At 37.3% G+C, this 27247-nt stretch overlaps 1 protein-coding gene and 1 long non-coding RNA gene across 2 annotated transcripts in view; one reads left to right on the top strand and one right to left on the bottom strand.

Moving 5' to 3' along the window:
• The window catches only part of LOC114871410, a 333803-nt gene extending 308704 nt beyond the window's left edge, over positions 1–25099 (bottom strand). The window contains exons 1-2 of the mRNA XM_046285039.1: positions 22004–25099; positions 7697–7747 (exon numbers count right to left, since the gene is read on the bottom strand). Coding sequence (XP_046140995.1) covers positions 7697–7747; positions 22004–25099 — 3147 coding nt within the window. The remainder of the gene's footprint in view (positions 1–7696; positions 7748–22003) is intronic.
• LOC114872308 overlaps positions 9945–27247 on the top strand; it is a 157868-nt gene continuing 140565 nt past the window's right edge. The window contains exons 1-2 of the long non-coding RNA XR_006829260.1: positions 9945–10032; positions 10602–10664. This is a non-coding gene — a long non-coding RNA (uncharacterized LOC114872308). The remainder of the gene's footprint in view (positions 10033–10601; positions 10665–27247) is intronic.

Raw genomic sequence — 27247 nt, 5'->3', positions numbered from 1 at the left:
GTTTTTTTCCAGAGGCAGACGATGAGACTTGGCACGAAGAACGAGCGTTGGCTCGAGTACAGGGCAGACAGGTCGCGGGGGTTAGCACGGGGGTGGAGGGTTGAAAACTAGCGAAATGTCGATTCGCGGCGACGGTATCGAGCGGGGGTCGCGTTTATTTGTTCCTGGAAAACAAAGGTCGAGCAACAGGCCCTCCACCCTTCGCCGTCCTTTCGTGGCTGCATTCCACTCGTCGCTTCCGGCACCTTTACCCTCGATTCGACGGTCGCCAATTGGAAACTAGCATGGTACGATAGCATCGTGGAAGAAATCTCGGGGTAGAAACGAAGTTACCACGAAGACTACTTTCTAAAGGGAATGGAAGAAGTGGAAAGGTTCGTGCCAGATTTCAACTTCTTTCGAATTCCAAATGAAAGTCCATGCGATAAGATGATCACGAAGGATATAAAAAAAAAAACGATCTCGTTATCACGTACGAGAACTCTTCCGTCGAGTACTATGTAATACTTTTTGTTCTCTATCCATCATCGATTGCACTGAAAATATTCGAACTGAATTGCGTGCTTGAAAAACGGTCAGATATTTTTGAACGATAGAATGGTTTCAATGAATTTGTTGGGGTTACAGTTCTTTTTTTTCAGTTTCAAGTTTACGAGGAAAAAGTAACATGGAGTTGAAGAGGTGCTCGAAATTTATGGGATTGTATCTTTTTACGAGCCACACTTTCGTTGCAATAAATATTCCATTTATGCAGCTTGTTTTACTTTTATGGTTCGATGACTGCTTACGCGATTTTCAATTATTGAAGGAAAAATTGATTGATGAAGAGTTGTATAAATTTATATTATTGCATAATTTATAGTATAATCTAAATGTAAATTGAATGATATTTAACAGTAGAACTATTAAATTGACTAAAATAACAAGTTTCAGTTTCTTATTTTAATTCTCGGATGGCAGACCAAGAAGGAAGTCATTATGTCTTCCGTTTATTTATCTACTTTATTTTCAATTTAAAAGTCAGTGTGCATTTAACGCTGGTAGATCCAATTTTCAGTCAGTATTTTAATAAATTTTTTAAAATGAAGTTATCAATATCGTGATGTATCAAATACAATATTCCGATACAAATTAACACTAGGAGATACTAAAATAATCATTACTTCCACTTTTTCAAACTTTAAAATTCATTTTTCTAAAATTCCTAAAACATAAACCATTTTTCCGCAGAATTGTCTCTAGTCGTTGGTCAAATGTAAATTGCGAAGCACAAAGGAGGTACAACGGCGTTAGAACGTTAATCGTACACGCGTACAACGAAAGCGTAATTTCGAGGTTCACCTAAGCAGATATTCTAAAGCTAGGCCGGTTTTCATGCTCCGCTCTCAAGGATTTGCATATCTATGAGTGCAGTACAGCGTGGAACGTGTAAGAGGGCATGCAGAGAATAGGAAGCCTGGGTCGCGACAGAGGGATAAAGATGGAAATACGGGGGTGTAATTTGAGAGGAGGTCCAGGAGAGGATGGAAACAGCGGAGGCCGACGTGCTGCGATACTCGACAAACTTCGGACCAAGTTATACACCTATTTGTGATTGTAATTAGCAATTCAATTCATTATGCTATCCAGAAATGCACTGTTAACTCGCTAAGTATAATTATAGACCGTTTAAGAAGAGTAGGCAATTTTTGGGGTCAAAAAATCGAATTTTTTGAGCTTTTTACCTGATAATAAACAATATTTAAATAATCTATCAAGTAATCTTCAAGTAAATTTATTAAACAAGGATTATTAGCTTAATTTGTGTAAGCATTTTTATTGAAAATTTATGGCCTAAATTTTTTTAAAGGGAATTTTTTCCATTGCTAATTTATGTAAATAAAAGGATATTGTGTGTTTATTGATATCAATTTAATAAAACTGTAGTGAGAGCTTGTTTAAAATAAACCTGAATATTAGGGATTGAAGAAGGTGTGATGGATTGAAGATTAAATGAAACTGCAGCTGACGAAGATTAAGTGTTACACGGTGAAAGAGAATTTCATCGTGCTTGGCTGAGAAAAGGGTGCTGAACGTCTCATCTCAAGCGTTATGCTACGTTTCTATAAAATCCTTTCATAAAATGCTTGGGTGTCGGGAATTTCCCATCAAAAAGATACATGAGGAACGTTTGTACAGATGTAATCATTTAGGAGAAACGAAAGAATTGTAAGGATTAATCTATCTAAAAACTTAGTTAATAATAGTCAGTTTTTTAAAGCGATGGGGAACGAATTCAATTACATACTTCAGCAATATAACAAATTTTATTTTTTAAATATTTTTTCTATTTGTTTACTAAATATTCTATAGTACCTTTAAATTTTAAAGTTACACGTCAATTTTCTCCACTAATGTGACTAACAATAAGTAGGGCATAAGTAGGGGGGCTGGACCTCCAAAAATATAAACAGACCCCTCACTATTCCCCAATAACAAAATTCTAAAATTCCAACATTCCAAAATTTGGAAGTTTGAAAATTCTAGAACTCTAAAGTTTCAGATTTTCAAAATCCCAAAATTGGAAAATCTCAGATTTCCAAAATTCCAAAATTTGTAAAGAATCTAACTTATTCCAGAAAAATGTTCTAGCTACGTCAATGATTTTTCTTCAAACAAGATTACTACCACACTCACAGGCGGACGTAACTTCAACGTAACGGTGAACGAAAAAGATAAGGAAAATATAGTGCAATTTCTTGCAACGAGAGTGCAAGTAACATCAAGAGTAAATTTGCATCAGATGCAAATGAAAGGCGAAAGTCGTATGTGAGTCTCGCGAAACAAAGGGTCACGTTTGTGATTCTAAAGTCGAGTACCCATGTGTTACGGAGGGCAGACAGTAGGGTCAAAGAACAAGTAGAAACAAGTAAAACGACCATTGTGTTTCGGGAAATTCGAAGGCGCTCGCTGGAAAAGAGAAAAATGAAATCTTTTGTCACCTCGTTTCCGGTCAGAAGGTTTCAAATGTAACGAGATGAACTGACTTGGAAGTCACGACTAACGCAAGGAAAAACGAGATAATTTCATGAAATTGCAAGGCTTGCTTGTCTGAAGGAGTGGCTGACAGAAATAATGCGACAGCTTGTGCATAACGACGAGAGTTTAGCGAAGATGGACGAATTTCCTGCAAAGATGCACGTTTACCAATTTTAGGCAGAGACTGTCTGATGTTCTGAAATCCTTCTAATTACTGAAATTTCAGTCAAATTATGTTATATCATGATTTCAAATTAATTCGGCACGTTTAGCATTACAATTTCTTAATTATTGTTTTAACTGAATTAATTTGTACACTTAATAATAATACTCCATTTATTTAAAAATTTAGTTTTACAATGCTGTAATTTATTAATTACAAACATATACAGCTATGACGTTAAATATTCTGAAAATTGTAAAAAATGGGAAAATAATTGTCAAATTAATTACAAACTATTTTTGTAACGCTACAAAATACTTATTTAGCTTTTCTCTAAATGTAAATTTAATGCTATACAACAGAAGTGCATCTAAATATGTCAGGAATGGAGCTTCAATCGTTATACGCTCAAAGAGAGTAATTAGCATAGAAATAGGTATTAGAAATGTTCATGGTTTGCCGTAGACGTGTGTTTTCTCATGGTATGTGCGTTCTAACGATGGTTACTGCGAGCTCCAAGGCACAATCTCACCTCATCGACGAGTTAAATTTGAGTTGGTGGTAGTTATCATTCAAAGACGGTTCTACCTCTATAGGTCTGAATTAGGGGCAGCCGAGTGTAATGAGGTATAAAACGAAGCTTTCTAATGTGCCATAAATTTACTCCTTCAGGAATAATATTGAATTCGCGTAACAATTGAAATTAGGAAATTGAAGTGGAAAACCAAAAATTATAAGTAACTAATTACACGATATTGAAACAAAAGTGTTTTATTTTTATTACTGAAGAAAATTGTCAAACTTTTTTAATTCGAATAATTAATTTTTAATCAAATTTAATTTTCAATTACTCATATTTGAAAAATAAAGTACAAAAATTTTCAATTTATTTTTGGATGGTGAATTTGCAGTTTTTAGATTGTATATTGTTTTTTGGGACATCCTACATCGGGTTTGAAAATTATTGTATTTTTGGTGCACATGTTTGTGACATTAAATTCAAAGGATCTGAAAGAACAGTATGATTCAAGCGAATGGCATATTAAAAAAGTAATGCATAGAGGGCATGGGTCCAGATTGCATCTGACAGATCATCATGGAACCGGGGCTGCGCGTTTCCTTCCCGAAAGGAAGGTCGCATTTCCTTTCCACGAAACGGGGGAAAAAATACGAGCACTCTCGTACCTCCAAGAAGCTCTTTTCCACGAGGATGGTCCTCGCGACGCGACGAATCGCCCTGGCAAGCAATCTCACGAAATTGCACCGCGCGATTTCACGTCGTTTCACAGACGTTACCGTTCGCATTTCCGTTTTTCTCCCCCTTACGGGTTCTTCGAAGGAAACGTAAAACAAAGCAACAATCAGAACGGTATCCAAGCACCAGAAATTTGATCCATTTAATTTGAAGCTGAAATATTTAATAATACCTTGACTGATACGATCGTGTGATTAACGAAAAAAAAATTTAATTATAAGGAAATAATTCAGAGCTTAAAATTAGCTACTATTATATTCAGTGTATAATGTAATAAAAAATTTCCTTTTAATTAAACAGTAATGGCATAATTAAATTGGAAAATTTTTTAACGAGACTTTCATTTGAACGACAGATTAACTCGCCCCTATCAATTAACGAGGCAGTTAATTACAATGAATTATTAGAGAAAATTTAATGTTCGTCGAAAGAAAATTGGAGGAAATATTTCACGGTAGAGGATGATTTCATTGGGTGGCGAGAGTCTATCAGCTTCGAAAGGTCCATCGATTTTTGTCCAGTCTTCTAAATATATGGTACCCCAGGAACGTTATCGTCCAAGTGGAATTTATGCTCGTTGAATGTAAAACGAAGCAACCTAGTTCCGCTGTCGAACTTGCAGTTTTCGGATGATCAATTTTTTCCAATTTTCATCATAATACAGACTATCACGTATATCCGAATAGTAGAATGGAAGACATATTGCATTCTGAAAGGTACAATTTCCAATTCATCGGACTTACAAAATACGAAATACTTCATCACATTTTTATGGAAATTTTTGAAATATAAGAATTGTAGTATTATAAGGAAATATTGTAGGTGATTTGTTTGAAAGTAAACCATACACTCGCAATCAAATCATGGAAAAATGACGCTGTCCCCTCCCCCTACAGGCGTTCCTGGGTTCCCAGGTTTCCAGGTTTCCAGGTTCCTGGTTTTATCCGTAGACTTTTCCTTCCCTGAATTCCCGCCCTACCTAATAGGTGGCTGAGGGGTGAATGACGATCTAGGGAAGAGGATCCCACATGTCTGTGAGCCCCTCACCACTTATTCATATTATTCATATTTCTTATTTTATAATTAATAATTAAAAATCATATTATTTTGTTTCTACATTATTTTTAATATTAATATCGTCAAAATCAAAATTTTAAAAAGTTATGTTTTTTCTACTATATTGCCATTTTCCCCAGAGAAGCCCCATCAATAGATCATGCCTTTTTAACAACCCAAAGACAATTTATAAAATTTATTATTTTTCAGAAGGATATATATTTCCTCCCTTCACTGTTCGATAATCGCGATCATCGATCAAGCACAGAATTAATAACTGATCTTCGATATTAGAACGCTGCACCTACAGCGCGCGATTGTAACAAATAGCTATTGATCGTTCCAGCAGGATCTAGTTTTCCTGGCAATTTTTCCAACGACAGAGAAAGATGTCCAGCCTTTAACCCATTGTTCTCCTTCGTTCTTTTTCGAAAAAAAAGTAGGCCCAGTGGGGATTAAAACCGAGCGTTCGTGATATGTGCACTGGGTTAGATTACGAGTAAGTATGCTATTTACTGACTTTATTTGCTCCCATGCATTCTTGTGGCTTATACAAACAGAATTCTGTATAATTTCCCTCCTGTTCATTAAATACATTTATAGACTTTGAACTTGAAGTAATTTTAATTTTAAACCATGCCGCTGAATTTTAATAAAATTTCAACTCAGACAAGAGATAATATGTTCGTTATTTTATAAATATTTGATTTTCTGAATTACCACCGTGTTCCACATTCATTTTTACTGAAAATAAAAGTGGCACTTCCAGCGGTTGATAACACATGACACGAATATTATCGCGGATTCGGTGGAATGAAACTTTTACATCATTAACATTTATGAACGCAATTTTGACATGCTATTGAAAAGCCGATAACAAATTTTGAATATTTCACTTGTGTCATGTTCAACCATGAACATGGATTTTGGTTTAAATTGAAACGTTGCTCATATTGCTGCGTCCTGAATTTGACGCAATGTCGATTCGTCAATATTTATTATTATTTATTAAACATAGTTTTAAAGACGAGTCTATTAAAAAAGCAGGAAAAATCAATAATATATTTTCATAAAACGCAGGTGTACTCGCAATATCCCTTCGATCAATATTCACCCTAGAAAGTTCTTAATTACCCTTCTAATTATATACAAAATATATATATTATATATATTATATACGAAAAGTATATTTTCAAAATATCCTCACAATAACAGTAGGTATTGATTTAGTAGAGGAAATAAAAAGGAGCTAATAAATTTTATGTTCACGAATAAAAATAAAAGCAAGGAGAAGTCGAATAATATACTTTAACGTTGATATCGGTGATAATCAACATAATTTCAGGGTCATCAATTAGAAATAAACACACGTCTCAATGGCCACATCGTTTTCCTCGCGTGTTTCCGCGGGTAAATATCACAAACACGGGAATACGACCTCGTGAAAACTAAAGTCGTAAAATTATACGAATCCACCCCTCCGCCCCTTTCTGGTCCATTTCGCGGTTCGTTGCTTCGCAGAGATGTACACCATCGCTCAAAAGTACCTGCCCATTGTTCAGCGTATATAATGGTATGAAAATATTAAGTAGACGTGGGATCATTTATTATAATATCGCAATGCAGGTATTGTAAAACTAACCGACAGCACTCATATTCATTTCTAACTTGGAAAATCATGAATATTTGTTGAATTCAGTTCGATTAGTATAAAAACATAATCATTTCAAATATTGAACCTGATTAATTATGAAGGCGAAGGAGTGCGAAAATCTTATGATATAATTAGTTTTTAAATCTGCACTAGCCATTATGCAACCAATATAATGCGACCTGGTGTGCCGATACATCTCCTGAATAAGATAAGGGGTAAATGGGCAAATATTTTCAAGCTTCTGTGTACGTATATGTACCCATCGAATAAGAGAGAAAGGGGCACGTTCACCAATTTCAACTTCCCTAGAGGAAACCGAAGATGCAGAAGGGGTAGCATGTTCGAACGGCTCGGTAAAGTTGTTTGGCCGAAAGTACGGGGAACTCGGTCGTGTGCATCGATCGGGCCTCTAACGAGCTCCTGCTAACTACTTCCAAAGCAAGATCGTTGCCATGGACGGCCCTGTTTGAATTTTGGTTTTTACCGTGCAAAAACCGACGGCAACACGGTGCAGAATGGGGTGTGGTGCATATTTATGAAATAAACTTACCCTTGCCTTCGGCGTCTGCTTCAGTCCGATAGCTGGCTGGCTTCTGTTGCTCTGAAACAACAATTGAGGACATTCAGGTTAAATTGTTAAATTAATTAACACGGTCGACGACATTAGGGTAAATGGGTACTATTAATATTTTGTGGCTGCGGCTGGACTTCAATTAATTCGAAAGTGGTTTCAAGGAAGATATTCTAAAGGAATAACTTAAAAATTAATTACACATCAAGTAATTTGGTATTTTCGTTAATTAGATAAAGCCGTATTTATTGATGTCTGTAAAAACATGTTATCTATAAATAAAATATTGATACATATCTAGAAATTAGCTGTGCTATGAGAAAATGAGAAGATAAAATCATAAATTGTGTTCGACGTTGATAGGAAACTAAAAGGCTCTTTTGAAACATGCGGTTGATAACTTTGGTAGTAAAAGCCCGATGTCATAAAGTCGGATTTAGCCGAGAAAGAGGAAGGCCCGGCATAAAATCTTCTACGAGATTTTCTTGAGATTAGCATCATGTACCCGTGGGCGATGGTCTGATTTTATGGTAAACTAAAACCGCTTCGGTGGTTTCGATAAATTAGCACCTGGTCTTACGACCAATCCATTTGCAACTTTTATAGTAAATACGATATACGCTTCAACGTAATGAATACGAAATCGAAATCACCTTTGAAGCATCACTGGATACTCTTTGCGAGAGGTTTTATAGATGAAAGTTAAATAATTCTGCTAGCGAGTAAAAACGTTTTGAGAGCGATATTTAGATGGTAAAAAAAAAATATTTCTCATGCGTCCATGGAGAAATGCATCGCTATCGCATCATTTTATGGCATTCAGAATGTTATTTGCCTGCAGCGAATAAATCCGTTCCAGAAGGGCAACGCGTCGTTCGATGCGATATCGGTTGGCCATAGGAACAAACGATAAAACGATAAATTTACGGAAACTGTCCAACCATGCTGTATCGCAGTGTCGGGCCGTCATTGCTGGGAGCGCGTAAATCTTAATTGGCCAATCGTAACGAAGTAGAACCCCATAGAGTTAACTAACAACTATGAAAAACTGAATGGAAAAACTTGTATCCGTCTGATGAAGTACGAACTTAAGCATCGTTGGAAATCGAAGGCTGATTTTAATACGGGGTTCGTTCAATGTGCGGGTTAATTAAAATAATTCCACGACGATTTTAATTAACGCAGGAATTGATTATTCAACATCTGCTCGTATAAGTTACGAACAGAACTTTTTATAATAAACTTTTTATCATTTCTTTTTGTCACAACTCAGCTTTTCAATAGGCAAAAATTCAATGTTCGAGTGTGGAATGTTAAGACGTTTACTATTACGATATTCGTTTCTGTTAATCTGCAGCGATTAGGGATAAGGTTACCTGTTATTCCATTTGAATTTCAATTGATTCCCAAACTAACACCAAACAGAATATCGATTAGAATGTGATAGAAACGTAACAGCGAAGATTGACAGGTAGCTTGACATGCTTCAGGGTAGTTCAAAGTCGCTAACGAGTACTATGTTCAGAAACAACGAATGTAGTGCGATGGTGCTAATTAAGCGGTTTATCTCGATTAATTCCGGATAATTGCGTCTGGTAATTAGTTCAATTACTCTGATGGTTCAGCATAGTGCTAGTAACACTTGTCCTCGACACGTTCCCATTGGTCGAATTGTTGCAAATTCAACCGCAACAATTGTTATCTTCAAAGCTCGACTCTGCATTTCCCATTCTCATTTAGTAAATTACTTTAAACGAGATTTATAATTGTTATAAGCATGGTATACGCTTTTTAAAAATGCATACTATATGTACCATGTAATTTTTACTTAATATTTTGGTGTCTATTATAATGCAGAATTTTATTAAAGATGGGGATAAGATAATTAACACATAGATTATTTAGTGTGCGTATAGCAACATTTGTTAAGGAATATTATTTATCAACTTAGGTACATGAAAATTTATATTCATTAATATAAAGAGAATTGTAACAGAATTATAATTTATAATCCTTTAATTATTATTTAGTTATTATATTATATAATATTCCAATTATTTTTCATGTTCATTTTGTTGTATTTACATTTCAAATACGTGAAAATAGCGCGCGCTTTGCAGTTATTTCAACGAACGCCTCTGATTGGCCAGTGACTTATTCGTGCTTTTATAGTGACGCGGTAGCGTCATTATTATCAAGCTGCTGAAAGTGCTCTTCGTTTCCGTATATTTTCTGGTGTCTCAAGTATTTTACAAGGAAATAACGTCGTAGTTTGTGTTGTGACACTGTATTAAACGCTGCTTCTTATCGGACAGGTGAGTTTTGATGCTATCAAAATATTTTGAACGTTTAATGAGCTCGTTCAGTCTCGCACGAACTCCCCGGTGTATAGTCCACTACATAATGTTTATGGTGTTCCTTGTTGAGGTTAAAAGTATATTTCACTTTCCATTATCAATAATTTTGTCATGAGAATTGTTTAACTTATAATGTTGTACATTTTTTGAGACAAATATTCTTCTAAGAAGGTTATAACATTATTGCGTCGTATTCGTGAAGGTCGTTGACCTTCGTATGAAGGTCGTCATACATTCGAGTATGTTCTTCAATAATTTGATCATCACTCAATAATGTGAACATTATTATTTAAGTTGATTCATAGTATTAAATTGTCATAATAAATACTATATTAATAGTATATATTATATTATCTGTAGGAAATGTTCAAATTAGGTTTTTACGAATCCTTAATAACAACGCCATCTGGTAACCTTTTTTTGAGGTTATACATATTGCTCACTATAATACCTAATATAGCTTGTTTAATTGTGATTCAAATTCTTTTTGTATTGACAGTGATAAATGATACTGATTTTGTTTATAGATTTTAATTGTCATCACTGCAATCTGTGTCATGGATGTGGGGCCTCGACTACATCAGTATAAGGTAAGTACCCATTGAATTAATTGATTATTATTATGCAATCATTAAAACTACAATTACTCAGAAAGAATATTTTCTTAAAAGTAAAAGTGAGCATAATATTAGCAAGATTTTGTTTCAATAATTAATAATTTGTTAAGATAATTTAACTTCTATTTATGTTAAATAATATATATCAAATCTTATAACCAATTTTTTAATTAAAATAGTGGAAGGTCCCCTCAAATCAAGTTTAACCTATTTGGCTACACTTGGTTTTTGAACCAAAAATTTTTGCTCCCCTAAAACTAAGTGCAGCCGAATATAATTATGTTAAAATTAAAATAAAGAATTATTTAGTATTTAATTAATTTCTATGATAAAATGGAAAATATTCTTCAGAGATGCATGTTGAAAGAAATTCCTTTTTAAGCATCAAATAATTCGTTTATCATGAAAAATATCGGGGTATTCGGGAATCATTAAACATTAATGAATCCTTTGACTTCGTCGTCTTAATAGCGATAGGGAGTGCTCGGCGCAATTATGATAGTACATTAAGGGATAGATAAGCTGTAACTTAAGTTCGGTGTATTCGCGAAATGATTATCTTCAGTCGTCGTAAAAGGGAGAAACTATAGACTCACATAATTCTAATGATCGATAGAGGGAAGATTAGTTAATATTAGATAGCTCTAGGATCAATAGATACTTCTATTGATTAATTAAACGAGTATTTTCTAATTGATTTTCCAACAAACTATTTTTATGCTTCTCCAAATAACATGTCATTTAATTACAATATTACTGTTTTTAATAATTTATTTTTAAACGAAATCCAGAACCTTATAGAAGTGATCAGACTTCAAATCCATAAATCAAAAGAATGGTTATAAACAATTTTAATAACATTCTATAAGCTAGGAAAGCATCTTCCAGACTTCAATTTCCCCAAATGTAATTTATTTTCATTATTTCGATTCACGAAAGTTTGGCCGCGAGCGAAATTCACAGAGGCACGGAATTAATTTAAACTACTGATCGTCAAAATTGTACTAAAACGTAGGAAAACAATTTCAATTTTAATTTCCACGAGCGAACCGCTCGAAATTCGTAATCCCTTCTGGAATATCAACCGTCCGTGTCTCGATTCTCGTTAAACAACACAACAATCATACGCTTTTGCTGAAACAAATCCAATAAAATCTCGTTTGCGAACGTAATCTCGCAAAGATTCGTAGAATTCGTTAGAGAGGAAGAGGAGACCAGAGGAAAAAAATTTCCGCGGTATAAAAAACGCGTGCAATCCAGCGGCATCGGGTTCGCAGGGTGCAATCGTTCCGGAAGTTTAATCAAACTTTGCTGTTTCTTGCTCGAACGCTTCGCGTCGAATTTGGCAGCGACACCAGCCCTTTGGTCACTGTATTCGTAACTACTCGAAGTTTTCTATCGGATTGTCTCGGTGCTCGGCCAAACGGATGATATTCGGGGAACGACTCGACCCAGTTTCGATAATTGCAAACCGTTCCGATCCCTTTAAATCGCTCCGATTCTTCGTCTGTTTTGCTCTGGTTCCCTCCTCCTTTGGCGTTTTATCAGCCGCTTAATCGGCGAAATCCGGGCCGTATCCACGGATCGCAAGAACAAACAATTACCGTTGGGATTTCGACGAAAAAATACGATCTCCGCGAGAATTCGATGCTCTTAGAGGTCCGTTTCTTTTCCTGCACCTCTCGATCAACGGACACATTTGGCGGAAGTTTCTCAACGAACGGTGCAGTCCATTTTTTGGAGTACGAGTTTCATTAGTTTCTGACGAGTAATTTAGATTTTTTTTTAAGATAAGTGGAATATGATTTTAATTTCAGAAAATTTTAAGTATCTAATATTTATTTTGCATATTTAAAATTGGAAAAAAATTAGATTTTGTTAGAAAAAAATTAATTTAGAAAAATAAGACAGTGTTATTTAAATTATTTGTAATAATCATTCAAGTACAATTTTATTCAAAAATTATTCTTTCATTATATAATAATTGTAATTGAATTACTCTGCCTAATTTCTTTATGAAATTTGTGACTACTGCCCTTTGTAATTTCTATGATTACTTAGGCGAGAGTTAATTATCTATCCCTGAAACTTCGTTTCGATAATGTAATCAAGTTCCTTTCGATAACAGAGGAAATTGTAATAATTAGAATTACGCTCGAAAATAAGGATTCTTCGTTAATTAACCGTCATTGATAATCAAGTAGAACAGACGGCATTGGTAGGGATGAATTTGAAGGTTGAACTGGTACGGGAAGAAAGAGGATTGAAAACAAATCAATTTAGCGGAATGAAGCGTGGCGCGGGCGTAGATAGTATCAGGAATAGGTGAAAAATCCATTGGTAGGTCACGTACAAAGGAAATGAGAATTCCGCTTCGAGGAGGAAGCCCTGAGCTACCTTCTGCAACGTGCCATCCGGATAATTATACAATCATCGCGGTCACTTTGTGCGATCGAGACTCGAGCACCAAAGTGATATTTAATTCTGTGAGAAAGCGATTGAGAGGATTCCATTCGACGTTGCGAGGGGAAAATTGCGGATACCCTCGGGTTTTTCTTTTTGAATCTCATTAGCAGCGCGAACGTTTGAATTCTACTTTAATTCAGAACGTGATGCACCAATGAATTCATTCGGTAATAGAATCCTTATCATTTCGAATGATGATATTGATGCAGCTATTTACTTACATCATTAATCATCGTGGTAAAGTGACGAAAGTTTGGGAACCGTAGTTGCACTTTTTTACAGATAATTTCGAGAAAATTTAATTATGAAACAACAAAGTTCTCTCATTATGCAGTCAGCACGGAATATATTAAAAAACTAGTCATTGGTGTCTCTCTCCTGAAAGTTCATTATAATTCAGACGATAATTAGAAAAGTATGAAGAAGGTAGGCCGTAATGAGTGAATTTACTAGTCTTGAATCAGTCGTGGTGAATTTAATAAGATATGCTTTTACTTCATTTAAGGAATTAAGTCTCGTTAATTTTATTATCAATAGCATAGAGAAAATTACATTCATTAATTGTGCTTTATATTTATTAATTATGATGTAGTGGTCGGGTGTAATAATATCACGTCATTTTTTTTCTGGGTATTGATTTGTGGATTCTGTGTATTCTGAGCATTGATTTATTTATTTTTTTTTTAAGATTCTGTGAACACAATAAATAAAATCAGTGTTTAAAACTGCAGTGCCTTTGGTTCCAAGCAGTAACATTAATTGCACGCGAGTTCCATTAGTTTTAATTATTTTCTTTCGCCGTAATAGAATTTCACATGGTTTCACAGGGCACAGGAAAATCATATTGATTTACTGCCAACACCATGTATTTTTTATCCACGTAGCTATCTGAATCGAACACGAAAAACAGAAAAAGATAAGGAACGGCACCACATTTGTTCCATTTAATCCCTTTTCAGTCGACCTTGTCTACATGAAAGGAATTGTTTTTCCCACGTAAAAAATCAATTGTTAGTCTGAACGAAATCTATGATAATCCGCGGCGTTGATTCATTGAATCGCATGTTGCCCTTCGGACAAACTATTCCACTAGACATTAACTACTAACTGCATACTATCTCGTGGCTCGTTCGATGAAATCGCAACACTTTATCGCGTGCACGTACCAGGGCAACGAAATTGATTTTCCTATACATATAAATCGAGATTGTTATCCATTTTGAATATTTCGAGGGTCCTGAAAATTGCTGACAGACTGTTGAAAGTTAAGAAGTTGATTGTTCCATAAAATTCTTGAACTTATTGTTAGAAAATTATTAGATTGTTACATTTACTAAAATTATTATCAAATTTTTTAAAATGTTTTCAAGGTTTTTCAACATTTTTTTATTTGGAACTATCATAGAAACTTGGAGTATTATAGTTATTAAATTTCTCGAGATTATCAAGTATTTCTGAAATTTTTTTATTTCAAACCAGCATAGAAACTATCGAATCGTTATATTCATTAAGGTAGTGAAATTATTGAAAGTTTTGAAGCCCGTCAAAATTTTGGATTCAAACTATGAAAATGGTACAAAATTGTACGACGGATTGAATGGATTGAAAACGAACCAGAGTTTGAAACGAAATTCTATGAAATTGATGCGTCGAAACGGCACGGGAGATGTCGAAGATAAACAACGTCGATGAAGAACGGTTCTGAATGGTAGAAATCGGCAACGTTCGATATTCAAAAACGGAAAAAGCTGTAACGACGCGAGGTATCAACGTCCCTGATATTTGCGCCAGTTGGGCTGATAATGAAAACTCAATTAATACCTTCCGACCGATCGGAACGACGTTGCAAGTTAGCCGAGATGATTCAATGGTAACGAGCAGTGACGTGACGTTTTTCCATTTTTGGTACGGTCCATTCGGATCGATCGTGCGAGCCGAAATGTTCGCTCGACTCGAAGAAACGAACGTTGAATTCCCATGGGAAAACGTTTCTGTTTCGTGTACCTTTCGATTCGACTGTTTTCTTTTTCATTTTATTCACGATATCCAGCGTTCGCAATTTCCCGTTGCCTCGCCTTCCGCGTAAATTTTTTAACCGCCCCGCTGTTCGTGTATCGAGGATAATTGTATCGGTCGCGAAGAAAATGAGATTTCCAATGTTTCCTCGAGGAATTCCATTTCGACGATTATTGTTGTCGATATGTCGCTCCTGAGATGCGAGTACGTTTTTGCAACCAGACTGTTCAATAACCCTCTCCCTGCTGGTTTTGTTTAAACGTTACAGGAAAGCTTGAAATGATCGACGAAATTGTTGTATCATGGAAATATTTATGGAATAAGCGTTTGTGGATTTGTAAATAATTTTTGTATGTAACTTGATTGAAATTAATTGGACGAATATTATACTTTCTTCATAATTCGTGTTCTGGTTAAAATTTAAAAAATTAATTAAAATGAAACTGTATGAAATGCAGTTATAATAAATAAATTACAGAAGCGAATCTCAACTAGTGGTTCATGTTTTCTTTTCATTGCTATTTTTCTGAAGGAAGCCTACTTTTCTCGATACGTATTAATTTGCTTTCCTTTAGTACAATTATTCTATTAAAATAAAAAAAAATATATATGGTAGGGATTTAATTAGTCTTTCTTAAATTATTATGTACAGAACATAGCTTTCTTTATGATACTGCAATTTTTGAATTTTGGTTTCGATGGTAATTTATGAAAAGGTAGAAAATCACTAAATTATGGTATTTCTTAGTCCCTAAGAAATATGTGGGTTATTCTAACTTTACTTAAAATATAAAAAATATATCAAACCCAAAATATTTCAAAATATCTTGAAAAATGAGAAATATATCAGATAGAATATTTTTTACAGAGGAGAAGGTATCGTAATGGGGCCATTTCACGTCATATCAATCATTTTTTTATATCGATACGAGGGATTTTATTTTATAGATAAAATTTCAAGGGATATGGTCATATTTTTTTGATGAAATTTCTCACATTTTATAATGAACCTTTATCATAATTCATAATATAGATTAAAGTATCGTAGTAGAAACAGAGTATCTTCAATTTTCATCAATTTATTTCCTTTGTAAACAACAAAATCCAATAACACTGAGGATAATTAAATGCTCACGTGTTAGGCGTTCGTTTACACCTATCAGATTCTGAGAATGTTCAGAAATTGTATCCTATACCCGAATCGAATCATGCAGTTTATCGATTTCCCGTTCGCCGCTGTACGTGCCTGGATTTTTATTAAAGGTATCTCGTTCCTTAAGTGAAACGCTCTGTTATGAATCCGCAGGGAACAGCAACGTTTCCTCTTTGAATAAAAGCGGAGGTGTAATAGATATTGATAAAATTTCGTTATTTAATATTCAGTGTCGTCTTCGTTCTTCTTGGATGTTCAAAGTAATTGACAAATTTTTAAATTTACAAGCGAACGTGTTAAAATTGTACAATCTTCTCACAGACAATGATATTAATGGAAAATCAGTCCGAAGTAGGTAAAAATTCGTGTTTAGTTGAATTTCAAAAGTAGCCGAAATTTAATGTTGATTGACGTCTTCGTTGAGGAAGGAATTTTATAATGAAAGAAGATTCGTCGGGCAGGAACTTGTTAGATTAATCGAGCGTGTTAAAGGAAATACCTGTTGCAAGGAGGAACGTTTACTATGGAATATAAAAGAAGTTGCTTCAGGAATTTACAGGCTTGTAGTGGTGTATCATGAACCAAACGGAACAAAGTTTAATCGATGGAAATCAACAAATCAGCTGGAAGAAGCAGTCGATTCGAACTAAATTGTGATTCTTAACTTTATCATTTATTTCTTAGTATTTCATAGAATTCAGTAACACGATATTATAATTAAAATTGAAATGAAGGAATAGCGAATGAGAAACTTTTACAATAAATTAAAATATCAGTTTCCGTTTTCAAAATTTTCCTCGTTTCAACTTAACGCCATTCAACGTCACTTCATTAATCGAAATTACTGTCAAATTAAAATCAATGAAATTCCACGATTTTTATTGAAATCGAATGAAATATCTTTCGAAAATAATTGCACGATGAACGAAACGAAAAGGGATTAAACGCGATTCAACCACTCGATTATTGTCGTAATTCAACGAAATTTATTCGACGAGAAGAAAGATTACCATTCATTCGGTAATTGCCACAGTGGTTTCAAATCCGAAAGGTTGGACATACCATCTGGACATTATTCTTATTTTCTTCTGATGACTGCAGATTCGACCAGCTGTTTTATCCGCAGTTATAAAAGCCATACGGGCGTGCCAAATCTGATTAACTCGCGGTTGCTCTTCGTTTCGTGCGGCACGATTTTTACTGGGACATGCAAACACACGGTCCTGTCGCGTTCAAAGACATCCGAATCTAGCTAGAGGCTCTCTCGTCTATTGTTACCTCGGACTTTTGTGGACTGTAGAACGGATTGTTTTCGGCCTCGCCGGCGACAGTTTTCATTTCGCCATTCAGAAAACTGCTGCAAGTTTTCGTTACGCCTTGCCCCGAAGTGTTTGCTAGCGAATCGGCGTGACTTAAAAACGGAACAGGAAGCACTTTCTGCGGAACTAACAAGGAATCCTTTGCGTGTTGATTATCGTTAGCAAATTTTTGATAGACTGATCTTTATATTAATTAGGGATGTGCAAAAATTTGGGTACTCGAACCTTTCATCGGGTCGGGTAATGATCGGATCGACTCCCGTAATGCTCCGAAAATTCATCCAAAATTTCCGACCCGAATTTTGGGGTACCCGTCCACCTCTATTAACTATTAATCCTTCGTGGGTAATCTGGGTCGTTTATGTCTGAAGCGAATTCCAACTTTTTCTGAATATTTATTTTTCCCAATTAATCTTTTAAACATTTGATTCGACAAAATAAGGCTTTAATAAAATTTTTTTAAATCTTTTGAAAGCTAAGAACGGTAAAAAATTAGTGGTGGATATAAACGACCCGACTTGCCCATGGTTGGTTAAAAATGAAAGGAAGATACACGAGGACAATAGATGAAGGCAACATTTAAGGAACTCATTACTTTTGTCTCAAGGAATTTATACACATGGTTCAGAACAATAGTGAACGTAACAGATGGTCATTAATTTCAATTTACTAGAATAATTCTGAAGGATGCGGGCAAGTTTTGTTACAGTTTCACGAGAGTAACAAGATTCATGTAACAAATTTCATGAAATATAATCTAAAGTTTCAATTAAGTACATAATTATTTATATGCAAAATTTAGAAACCGTACTGTAACCTTTTGATTAATTAAACCATGGATTTTAAATTGTTGAAATAATCTTCGACCAAAAATTACAAATGGAATAATTTCATTTTATTCCCGATTTTTATTCAAAGATTATCGAAGGAAAAAGTCATTCAGGGATAAATATACCAATCTCCGATCTTGAACAAAGATCCTCCTGGACATTCGTTGTAAATTCTGCTTCGATATTCGCGATAGGGGCCAATTAATTTTTTCTTGCCCTTCGAATCGTTCCACTATTCAAAATGTTCCACATTGTACACGTTATATCGATGGCCGTTATTCACTTTGCCCATTTTGTTTTACATTTATTCCTCGGTATTGAATCGCAGCTAAATTTCTCCTACGTACGTCGTACTGTGACTGCGTTCGCCGTGAAATCGTATTACGAGAATTCCTGTTTCGTCGAATTACGTTCCTTTCTGAATTTGCGTTACCGAAGCTATCGTGTCTCGGGTTGCCTAACTCGTCGTTGTCTCAGCTTTTGAAACTCAAACCAGCCAATTTCCTGCAATCTTTGATGACGCCACGTTCGCCTGATTTAACAGATGTAAGTACTTACACTGGTTGTGTAGATAGTTTGAAACAAAGTTATCAACGCGTGGATAAAATTAATTTCAATTAATTATTTTTATTGTCAGTTATAAATGAAATTGCTTTGAAATTGTCAAGCAGTTCTATTTAGTGATGTGAGTGTACTAGAAATTTCGGGTTGAGCTTGGATCAAAAATTTTTTTCGAATTTGGACGGGATCCAGAAAGTTTGTCCAGGACATAAATTTGTTCGAGTATTTACGACCCAAATATTAACTCGAGACCCAAAACTCAATTACATCTAATTATACTTATAAATATATAAAAATTTAAGGGTACCCGTACACTCTTAGTTTTAACACATTTTTTTTTAACACGGTAATCAACTCTTCCGTAGCGAAAGGGTTAATTGCATTGAAAATGGAAATCAGTGCAGCGGGAAGAGAAGATATATGCACTTTGTACATATCCCGAGGAATCCCTTTTGTGACGAAAAGATTGCAACACGTCTCGAAATGCGGGATCCTTTTACGTCGTTTCTTCGCTCGACTGACGCGAGAATAAAATATTCTCTTTGCGACATGAAATCCTTTATACGTTCCGCTTAGGTACTTATCTCTCGTGTACCTCGCATTGCCAAAAGGAACTGAAGATATCAGAATTGTATCAGGGCTAAGTCAAAGAAAGAAGTAGTTCTTATAGGCGGTCGAACGGTTCAATGTTGGAGAGGATAGATGACGTACCGCGGTCGGAAATAGGAATTTCTCTTTACTTCTCCATTGTCCACCGTATTGCAAACGGAAGAGAACGGTGAGAGGGATGTTTGCTCTTCTGGGAAAGTAAACCCCGGAGCTTTTCATACGCGCACGGCTCGCAGCGCTAACCCAATTTTACCGGAACGACGCCAGCCAAGGTTCGGCAGCTACACTCTCCTCCATAAGTCATGGGCACTTATCATTTTCAGCTTTTTTAAAAATGAATTTAGCGTTGATTCGCTTGTTTAAGTTAATATAATTTTTTAGATTTTAGAGATTTGAAAATTTGAGATTTGGGATTTGAGATTTGTGACTTGAGATTTGAAATTTGAGATTTTGAGATTCGGAGATTTGGGGATTTGAGGTTCTCTTCCGTCATCAAAATATTATTGACTGATTCCTTATACTAGATTACATTTTTTGACATTTTTTGAGAATTATTGACAAATGGCAGATGAAATAAATAACTATATCTACAATGTAAAATGATAAGATGCCCGTGATTTATGAACGGGAGTGTACGTATATGTATTCTTCGAGGAACAGATTATTTACATTCCTATGTGGCTCTACGTAGAGCTATCTATGTGAAATATTGGGAAAGAATGAAAGAGTATGTGTCAACGACGGTTAAGATAATATCGAAAGCTAACGTTAGATGGTTGAGAATATTTGACTGTGGTACAGTGGTTGGAGATTTTTCTTGAAACATTGAGGTTGAAAGACGTAAAAGTGGAAGGCAAATATTTCCTTTAATTTCCTTTAATGATTGTAGTATCTTCAAAATATTTGAGGTCAGATTTTATGTAAGAATTTCTAACAACTTTTGGAAAATACGTGAATTGATAGAAATATTTTTTTTTTTTTACTTTTTTAATTCATTTACTTAATCTTTAGCAAAAAATCATAGTCTAAAGGCAACAATGATCTGAATAAAATTCTAGAAAATTTAAATTTTAATTATTCAAATTAGAATTTCGATACTTTCACAAATTAGTTAATATTGTTTGAGACTTTTCGGTGTACTTTGTCAGTTCAGAGTAATCAAATGTTATTTTGATAATTGAGGAAGAGCAAATAATATACATTCCACGAAGCACATTATTTCGAAAGCAACTTAAACAAGAAGCAGTTCTATAGCCAGGAAATCTGGGAATTGAGCATTCGAAACACAGGCACGTAGGATCGAGGTGATGTCGTGCCGAGGACGGTCGTGGTAGTTTTCTACCAGGAACAAAGTTGCCTGAACGAAAAGACCGAGCATGGAAGTAGAGTGAAAGGTACACAGGCTTCGTAACGAAGTTTTCAAAGACAACATCGAGTCTGATATCTAACGAGTTCATTCCACTCAGCTGCCACGGCAAAAACTGCAAGTGGAGATCTCTATCTGCCACCCTTTCTGCCCGAGTCACCCTTCTATCTTCGCCTCTCACCCTTCATCCATTCCAGCGAGCAGTCTAGAAAACACGAAACAGCCTCATCCTTGCATTTTCTCCTGCAAGCTTCATGGATTTTAATTTTATAAAGAATTATTGGAAAACAGTACTGCGCTTTGACCGTTCGACTGTTTCTTTTCGCGGATCTTGCGTTTGTTTTTTATCAGTTGACTCAGTTTTCTCTTTATCCACAACTGGGTGTATATTCCACGATGAAACGAGTTTTAAAGGATCTATGAAACAAGGGATTATATTTACAGAGCGGTAAAAATTGATTTTTCTTACTTTCGAGTTGAAATTATTTCGTTTGAAGTTTTCTGTTCTCTGTATTTCAAAAATTTGTTGAACAATGAAAGTGGAGATGTGACTCGAAAATATAAGGTCCAGTCGGATAGGAATTGTTTGGGTCAGTTCTGGACGAAATTATTCGGGCTAGATCGGGTAGGACTTATTGGGGTCGGATTCGATCAGGTTCTCGAAAGTATAGACGTGTGAAAACACTAAAATTTCGGGTACCCTATACTCGGATCGGGTCGGAAATTGTTCTCATCGACTCAGAATGAATCAGATACAATTCTTTTTTCTATACTTTGGAAAATCCGAGTATCGAGTACCCAAAATTTTCAAGAGTTCACACTCCTCCAGATAAAAACTCAACGAAAATAAAATTATTGTAAAGAATCTAAACATCCTTTAATCGATTCCAAAATGAACACACATGCCACCATGGTCATGCAAACGAAAAGACAGAAAAAATATTAAAAATTTCTACCAGAAACGTGCACGTGGCCATCATTGAGTATCTTACCTCCGATTCGGGCGACTGTACGATCAACGAAGTTCTCGGCGGTTTTTCCGGAGGAACTTTCTTCAGGGTTCCGGTGAAAGAAGTCGCGGGAACGGCCTCGTGTCCTTCGATCTGACACTGAAGTCGATGAAACTGCGAGAACGAGGCACGCGACGCGTCTGTACGTTCGAATTGCGGGAGACACGGCAATGGCATCTGTGACATGTTCGGTATCTGAATAGAATTCGGCTCGCTGGTGTCGTGTTGAAGCCTAGGCGATAGCTTCTCACAGACAGACGATTGGCAGGATTGATGATTAGAGTTCTGTGCATAGGCGGCGGTCAATAACGTTTGATGATGTCCATGGGACGCGTGCTGGCTTTGCGACGACGGGCAAGTCTTATCGCACGGTTGTTCCTGGTGGTTCGACAGGGAATTCGATTGTATCTGATGGATCTCGTTGCCGACTGAATGTTGCTGGAAATCCGTGGATCTTTGCAGTTTATCGCACAATTGATTCTGCGTTTGCAGGCTCTGCAGCCGGGCCTGCAAGTCGCTCTGTTGATGTTGAAACTGGGCTACCTTATCGAGGATCTGATTTTGATTATGGAGACAGTGTAGCTTCGCTTGAAGATCACTCTGTTGACGTTCGAATTGACTAAGCTTCTCCGAAATCAAATCCAGGCTTTGTTGATTCTGCATTTGTTGTTGCTGTTGTATTTGATGCACGTCAGATTTCTCGTTTTGTGCCTCGAGCTGACCCTGAAGATTATCCGTTTGACTCTTGCTGTGGGTCAGTAAATTGTTCGATACGTTGTGGCTCTTGCGATGGCTATGAATTATATGATCCACTTGATCGATAGGTTTGTTCAAGCTCGATTCACCGAAATCCGTCACCACTGTTAGAACAGTTTTTGTGTCTAACTTTGCCTCGCTGAGAGCTGGGTATTGGTGACATATGTTAGGACTGGCTCTCTGCGACGGAACAGTGCTAACTGGTGGACCAAGATTGGCCACAGATCCGCTGATAGGTTGATCGTCGAACTCTTTTCTGGACAACTCCATGTGTTTAGTTAAATCGGCACTGACGTGTCTCAAGTGACGCCTCTGTTCCATTATGGTGCTCTGACTGATATTAGGCATCGGTTGGAAGGCCGATTGGGTCATTCTAGTTTCCTTACGTTCCTCTTGCTGGTGCATGGGTCTTGGATCTCTTCTCTCCTCCGAATGATTGCGGGAACGTGGACTGGTCGAGAGCAACTGACTCTGCATCATGTTTCTCTCGTGTTCCTGACGCTGCTTCTGCTCGGCCCACATGGCCAGTTCCTGTCTGGTCTTCTCGAAATTTTGATTCACAAACGACGGACTCTTTTGTCCGGCGCGATCCACGGAACCTTCTCTGATCGGCATGAACGGCATCGGCGATCTTCTAACGTCCTCCATTCTTTTTCCCTCTATGGTCATCGGTGATCTCCTGTGCTCCTCGAAGTAATCGGATCGTCTGTTTTCTTGCGGCATCGCGACTCTTTGATTAGGGCTCACGTTACCCCATTCGGCCTTTCTATCAGTCCCCATACTCTTCCTATTTTCCTGTCTCGTATCGAAAGCCATCGGCGATACTCTCAGGCTCGTATCCAACCGCCTTTGATCAGGCGGGTACACTTGATTGGCTTCCACTCGTTTCGGATCCACCATAGCCCCGGCCTTTCTCACTGGCACCAATATCTCTTGACCGGTATCGCCGGGAAACGTGAAGGTAATGGTGTCGTTTCGTCGTGGAAAGCTCGACGTTACGTCCACGGATATAGACTTTCTGTGCTCAGGCCTGGACACATAGAGGCCGCAGTCGGCGGCAACCGCCTCGCACATCTTCTCTCGTCCGACTGGATCGCCGTTCGTGTCCACGTATAAACCGTCCTGTCTGGTTCTGGGATTTTGATTAATGGCCGTCAGGTATCTGCGATCCTGGCCATCGGAGACAATCTGCGTCCCTTGCACGATGATTGCCCCGTCGCTACGATGAATCTGTTCCTGCGGTAGGTTCTGATTAGGATCGTACTTGGGCTTCTGCATGCCAGGCACGTCCACGCTCGCCGATTTTCGGTGACCCGTGTCGTGGGTGATTTTCGAGTTGCCACGAGGCGGTACCATTGGTTTCGGCCCTCGGCTCGGTCGTTCGGTAGTCGCCATCGCGATTCCGTGACCCACGTTCTGAGCGATCGGCTGAATGATCGGCTGAGTTTGGTACTGGCCCAGTTCCTGGGAGAATCTCTGCGGATTAGGCGATTGCTGACCGAACTGTTGAGCTTGGTAGATCCCCGCGTGAGGGTTGTAGGGAACTGCGTTCATCACTGTTTGAGGGTACTGGCTGTAGGAATACTGGGGTTGCGCGCTGAACTGGACGTACCCGGATCCTTGAGGTACCACTACCCCTGAGAAATAAGGCGGTTGTGGACTGGCCGACTGAGATGGTATCTGCGTTCCATGTTGCACTGTTACGTACTGGCCTTGACCAGCGAACACGGGATTCGCTGTTCCTCCTTGATACAACGCTGGGTCTCTGTACGTGACGTCTCTGGTCACGTAACCAGCCCTCTCGGCGTACGGCGTCTGTTGAGGATACATCTGCGGTCTAACCTCAAACTGACTTCGTATCTGCGTGTACTGGGTCTGATCGTAATCGGGCACGAACTGTGGTTGCGCTTGCACAGGTAAAGTTTGAGTGCTCGTTTGCGAGACGTGTTGCGTCCTCTCGAGAGCAGCTTTTTCTTGAGCGTACTGCTGAGGCGGAAGTTGTCCAGTCGGGGGATGTCTATCTTCGGGCACTCCGGCCACGGATTGCTTCCTTCCAGTCGGATATTGACCTGTCTGCTGTGCCTGTTGTTGTTGCTGTTCCTGGTTCTGACCGGCTGCCGGATTCTGTTGCGATCTGTCCTGTGAGAATCTCTCGTACTCGATCGTCCGATTCTCAAAGCCATTCGACAAATCTTGTTTAGCATTATCGGCCGGCGGTTCGGCTCGACCGTTTTGACACGTCGTCTGTTGGTTCTCCATCGTTTGACCGACTTGATTCTGCTCCTGATTACCGTCTACCCCTCCTGACCCGGACTGAGACATGCTGGCGGCCCCCACCGACGGTCGTCCGCCGATGTAGCCGAGGATTCGCCCCAATCCGCACACCGTGACGACTTGCCCAGCAACTATCCTTGGAAATTTAGACTCTCCTTTGAACGCAATCGCTTAGGATCGCGTTTATCCGCTTGATGGATTTCGCTAACATAAGTCGACTCGAGGCATGGAAACGTTGATGCTGAGGTCCTTTCCCTTTAGGCCGTTCTTTTTTTTTATTTCTTATTTTTTATTTTAACAGTTCTAAGCGATACATGGATTACTTCAAAATCTTCAGCGATTACTTCTTCAAATGGCTAGCGTTTCCTTTGGGAATATATTTTACTGGACGCTCGGTGTTCGTTGATAAATTGCAGTTTTACGTGAAAACTTTATACATTTAAAGTAGACGTAAGGTTTTTTCAAGCGCAGCTCTCGTCTTTCTCATTTCTACGCGCTCGCGAAAGGGAATGCGTGATGGCGAATGTAATCTTTTTAATTGCGTCCCTTTGTCGCGATCTCCGTTCTGCTTTATAAATCTTCGTTGGAAAACAAACCGCCGGAAATATCTTGATTTCACTGTGATGCTATTTTCAGTCGGTACTTTCCTTGTCATCAGACAACGCAGCAGGATTGCCGGGAAGAAGATTGTTTTCCTATTGCCTTTCTTTTTTCCTGTAATTCCTGGTTGCTTGTTGCATCGAAATGGCGTGTTTGTACAAGAGATTTCTATCGTGTTTCTGTATTTCTTTCGTTTATCATTGAGTTATCTCAAGAATCTACTTTTATTTCTCTTAAAATACTATTTCTTCTTATGTATAATTCGTTTTAGTCGTTTAGATATAGAATGTAAATATTGACTCGAAACAGCACAGTTAATCGGTGTAAATTCTTCGAAACGTTAAAAAGCTCGTTACTTTGTCGTTTGATTCTTTATTTCCTTCTTCGTCCCTCGAAGATTTTTGATTCTGGTTGGCAGTTTCGATTACTTTCTTAACTTTCAGTTTACTTTAATTTTATGATACATTGATTCAAACTGAAAGACAGTATTTGATTTTCTATTTATAATTCCATTTAATTCTTTTTCTATTCTCGTGTTTAAGCTGTGCAGAATCTGAAAAAGAAATGTACCAAATGTTTGCAAAAAAAATTGCAATTTTCTGAAATATTCCTCATAATATTCGACGCATTTTATAAAATCAGACGATGTAATATTGAGAGTGTCTTGGAGAGTAATCTTGTTTATTAGAATCTTTCAATTCTAATTCACTAAATATTTATCGAATTTCCATTTTAACATAGCCGTTGATTCTTCTCTTTTTTACTTTCCGAGCTCGCCCAAATTTTTTCGAGCTCATCCGAACTTGTCCGAATTTGCCAAAGTTCTTTCGAACTCGCTCGAAATTTTCCCAGCCCGTAATTTCGGGTGCCCGTACACCTTCAACTATGTATAAGTATGATTACACGCCCAGAGATTGAAACAGCGCAAACACATTGCTAAATTAATAACCCAATTGTATTAACCCAACGTTTATTAACGAAAGGGTCGAAGCAAAAAAGTCTGATTAACATGAAGAGAAATGAAATGGGGAGGGATAAAAAAAAAAAGTCGAGAGAGCGGCTGGAACAAACGTGGGTGTTCTCGTTTATCGGGAAATTTCGCGAGTGATTTCTGGCAAGAGGCGTCTCTCGTTGAAAGCGGTTATTTACGAACAATAAAGTCGTCCTTTCTACGGGAGATTTTCGGAACCGTCGACAATCCACGTTTCAACTTATCGTACAATGACAACGCGATACAAAGCGTTCGTTCCTTGCCTAGACGATCCATTTTACTCCGAGTAGCGCGAATTGTTTTCGTGATTTCCCAAGCGCCTCGTGATCACTTCAGTTCCTAAGAGCGGGGCCATCTTTCATTGCTCGAAAGTTACTTGCTAGAAAACAGAAACGTTGAAAATTTCTCACTGTTCCGGTGGCCGGTCGTAAATTATCGGTGGACGTTTCCGCCGTTTGCTTTCATAATTTTCGCCTCCCGTGAAATTTGTTTGATCGAGCAAAAAGGCGAGGAAGTATATCGTTTATCTTGCGGCAATTAAAGAAGACTAGTCAGAGTTTTGCGGTATTCCTTCTGCACGATCGTTTGCAATGTTTCATTATACA

The sequence above is a fragment of the Osmia bicornis genome, chromosome 3 (genome assembly GCF_907164935.1).
Source record: "Osmia bicornis bicornis chromosome 3, iOsmBic2.1, whole genome shotgun sequence".
NCBI lineage: Eukaryota > Metazoa > Arthropoda > Insecta > Hymenoptera > Megachilidae > Osmia > Osmia bicornis.
This window is presented reverse-complemented; position numbering and strand designations above follow the sequence as displayed.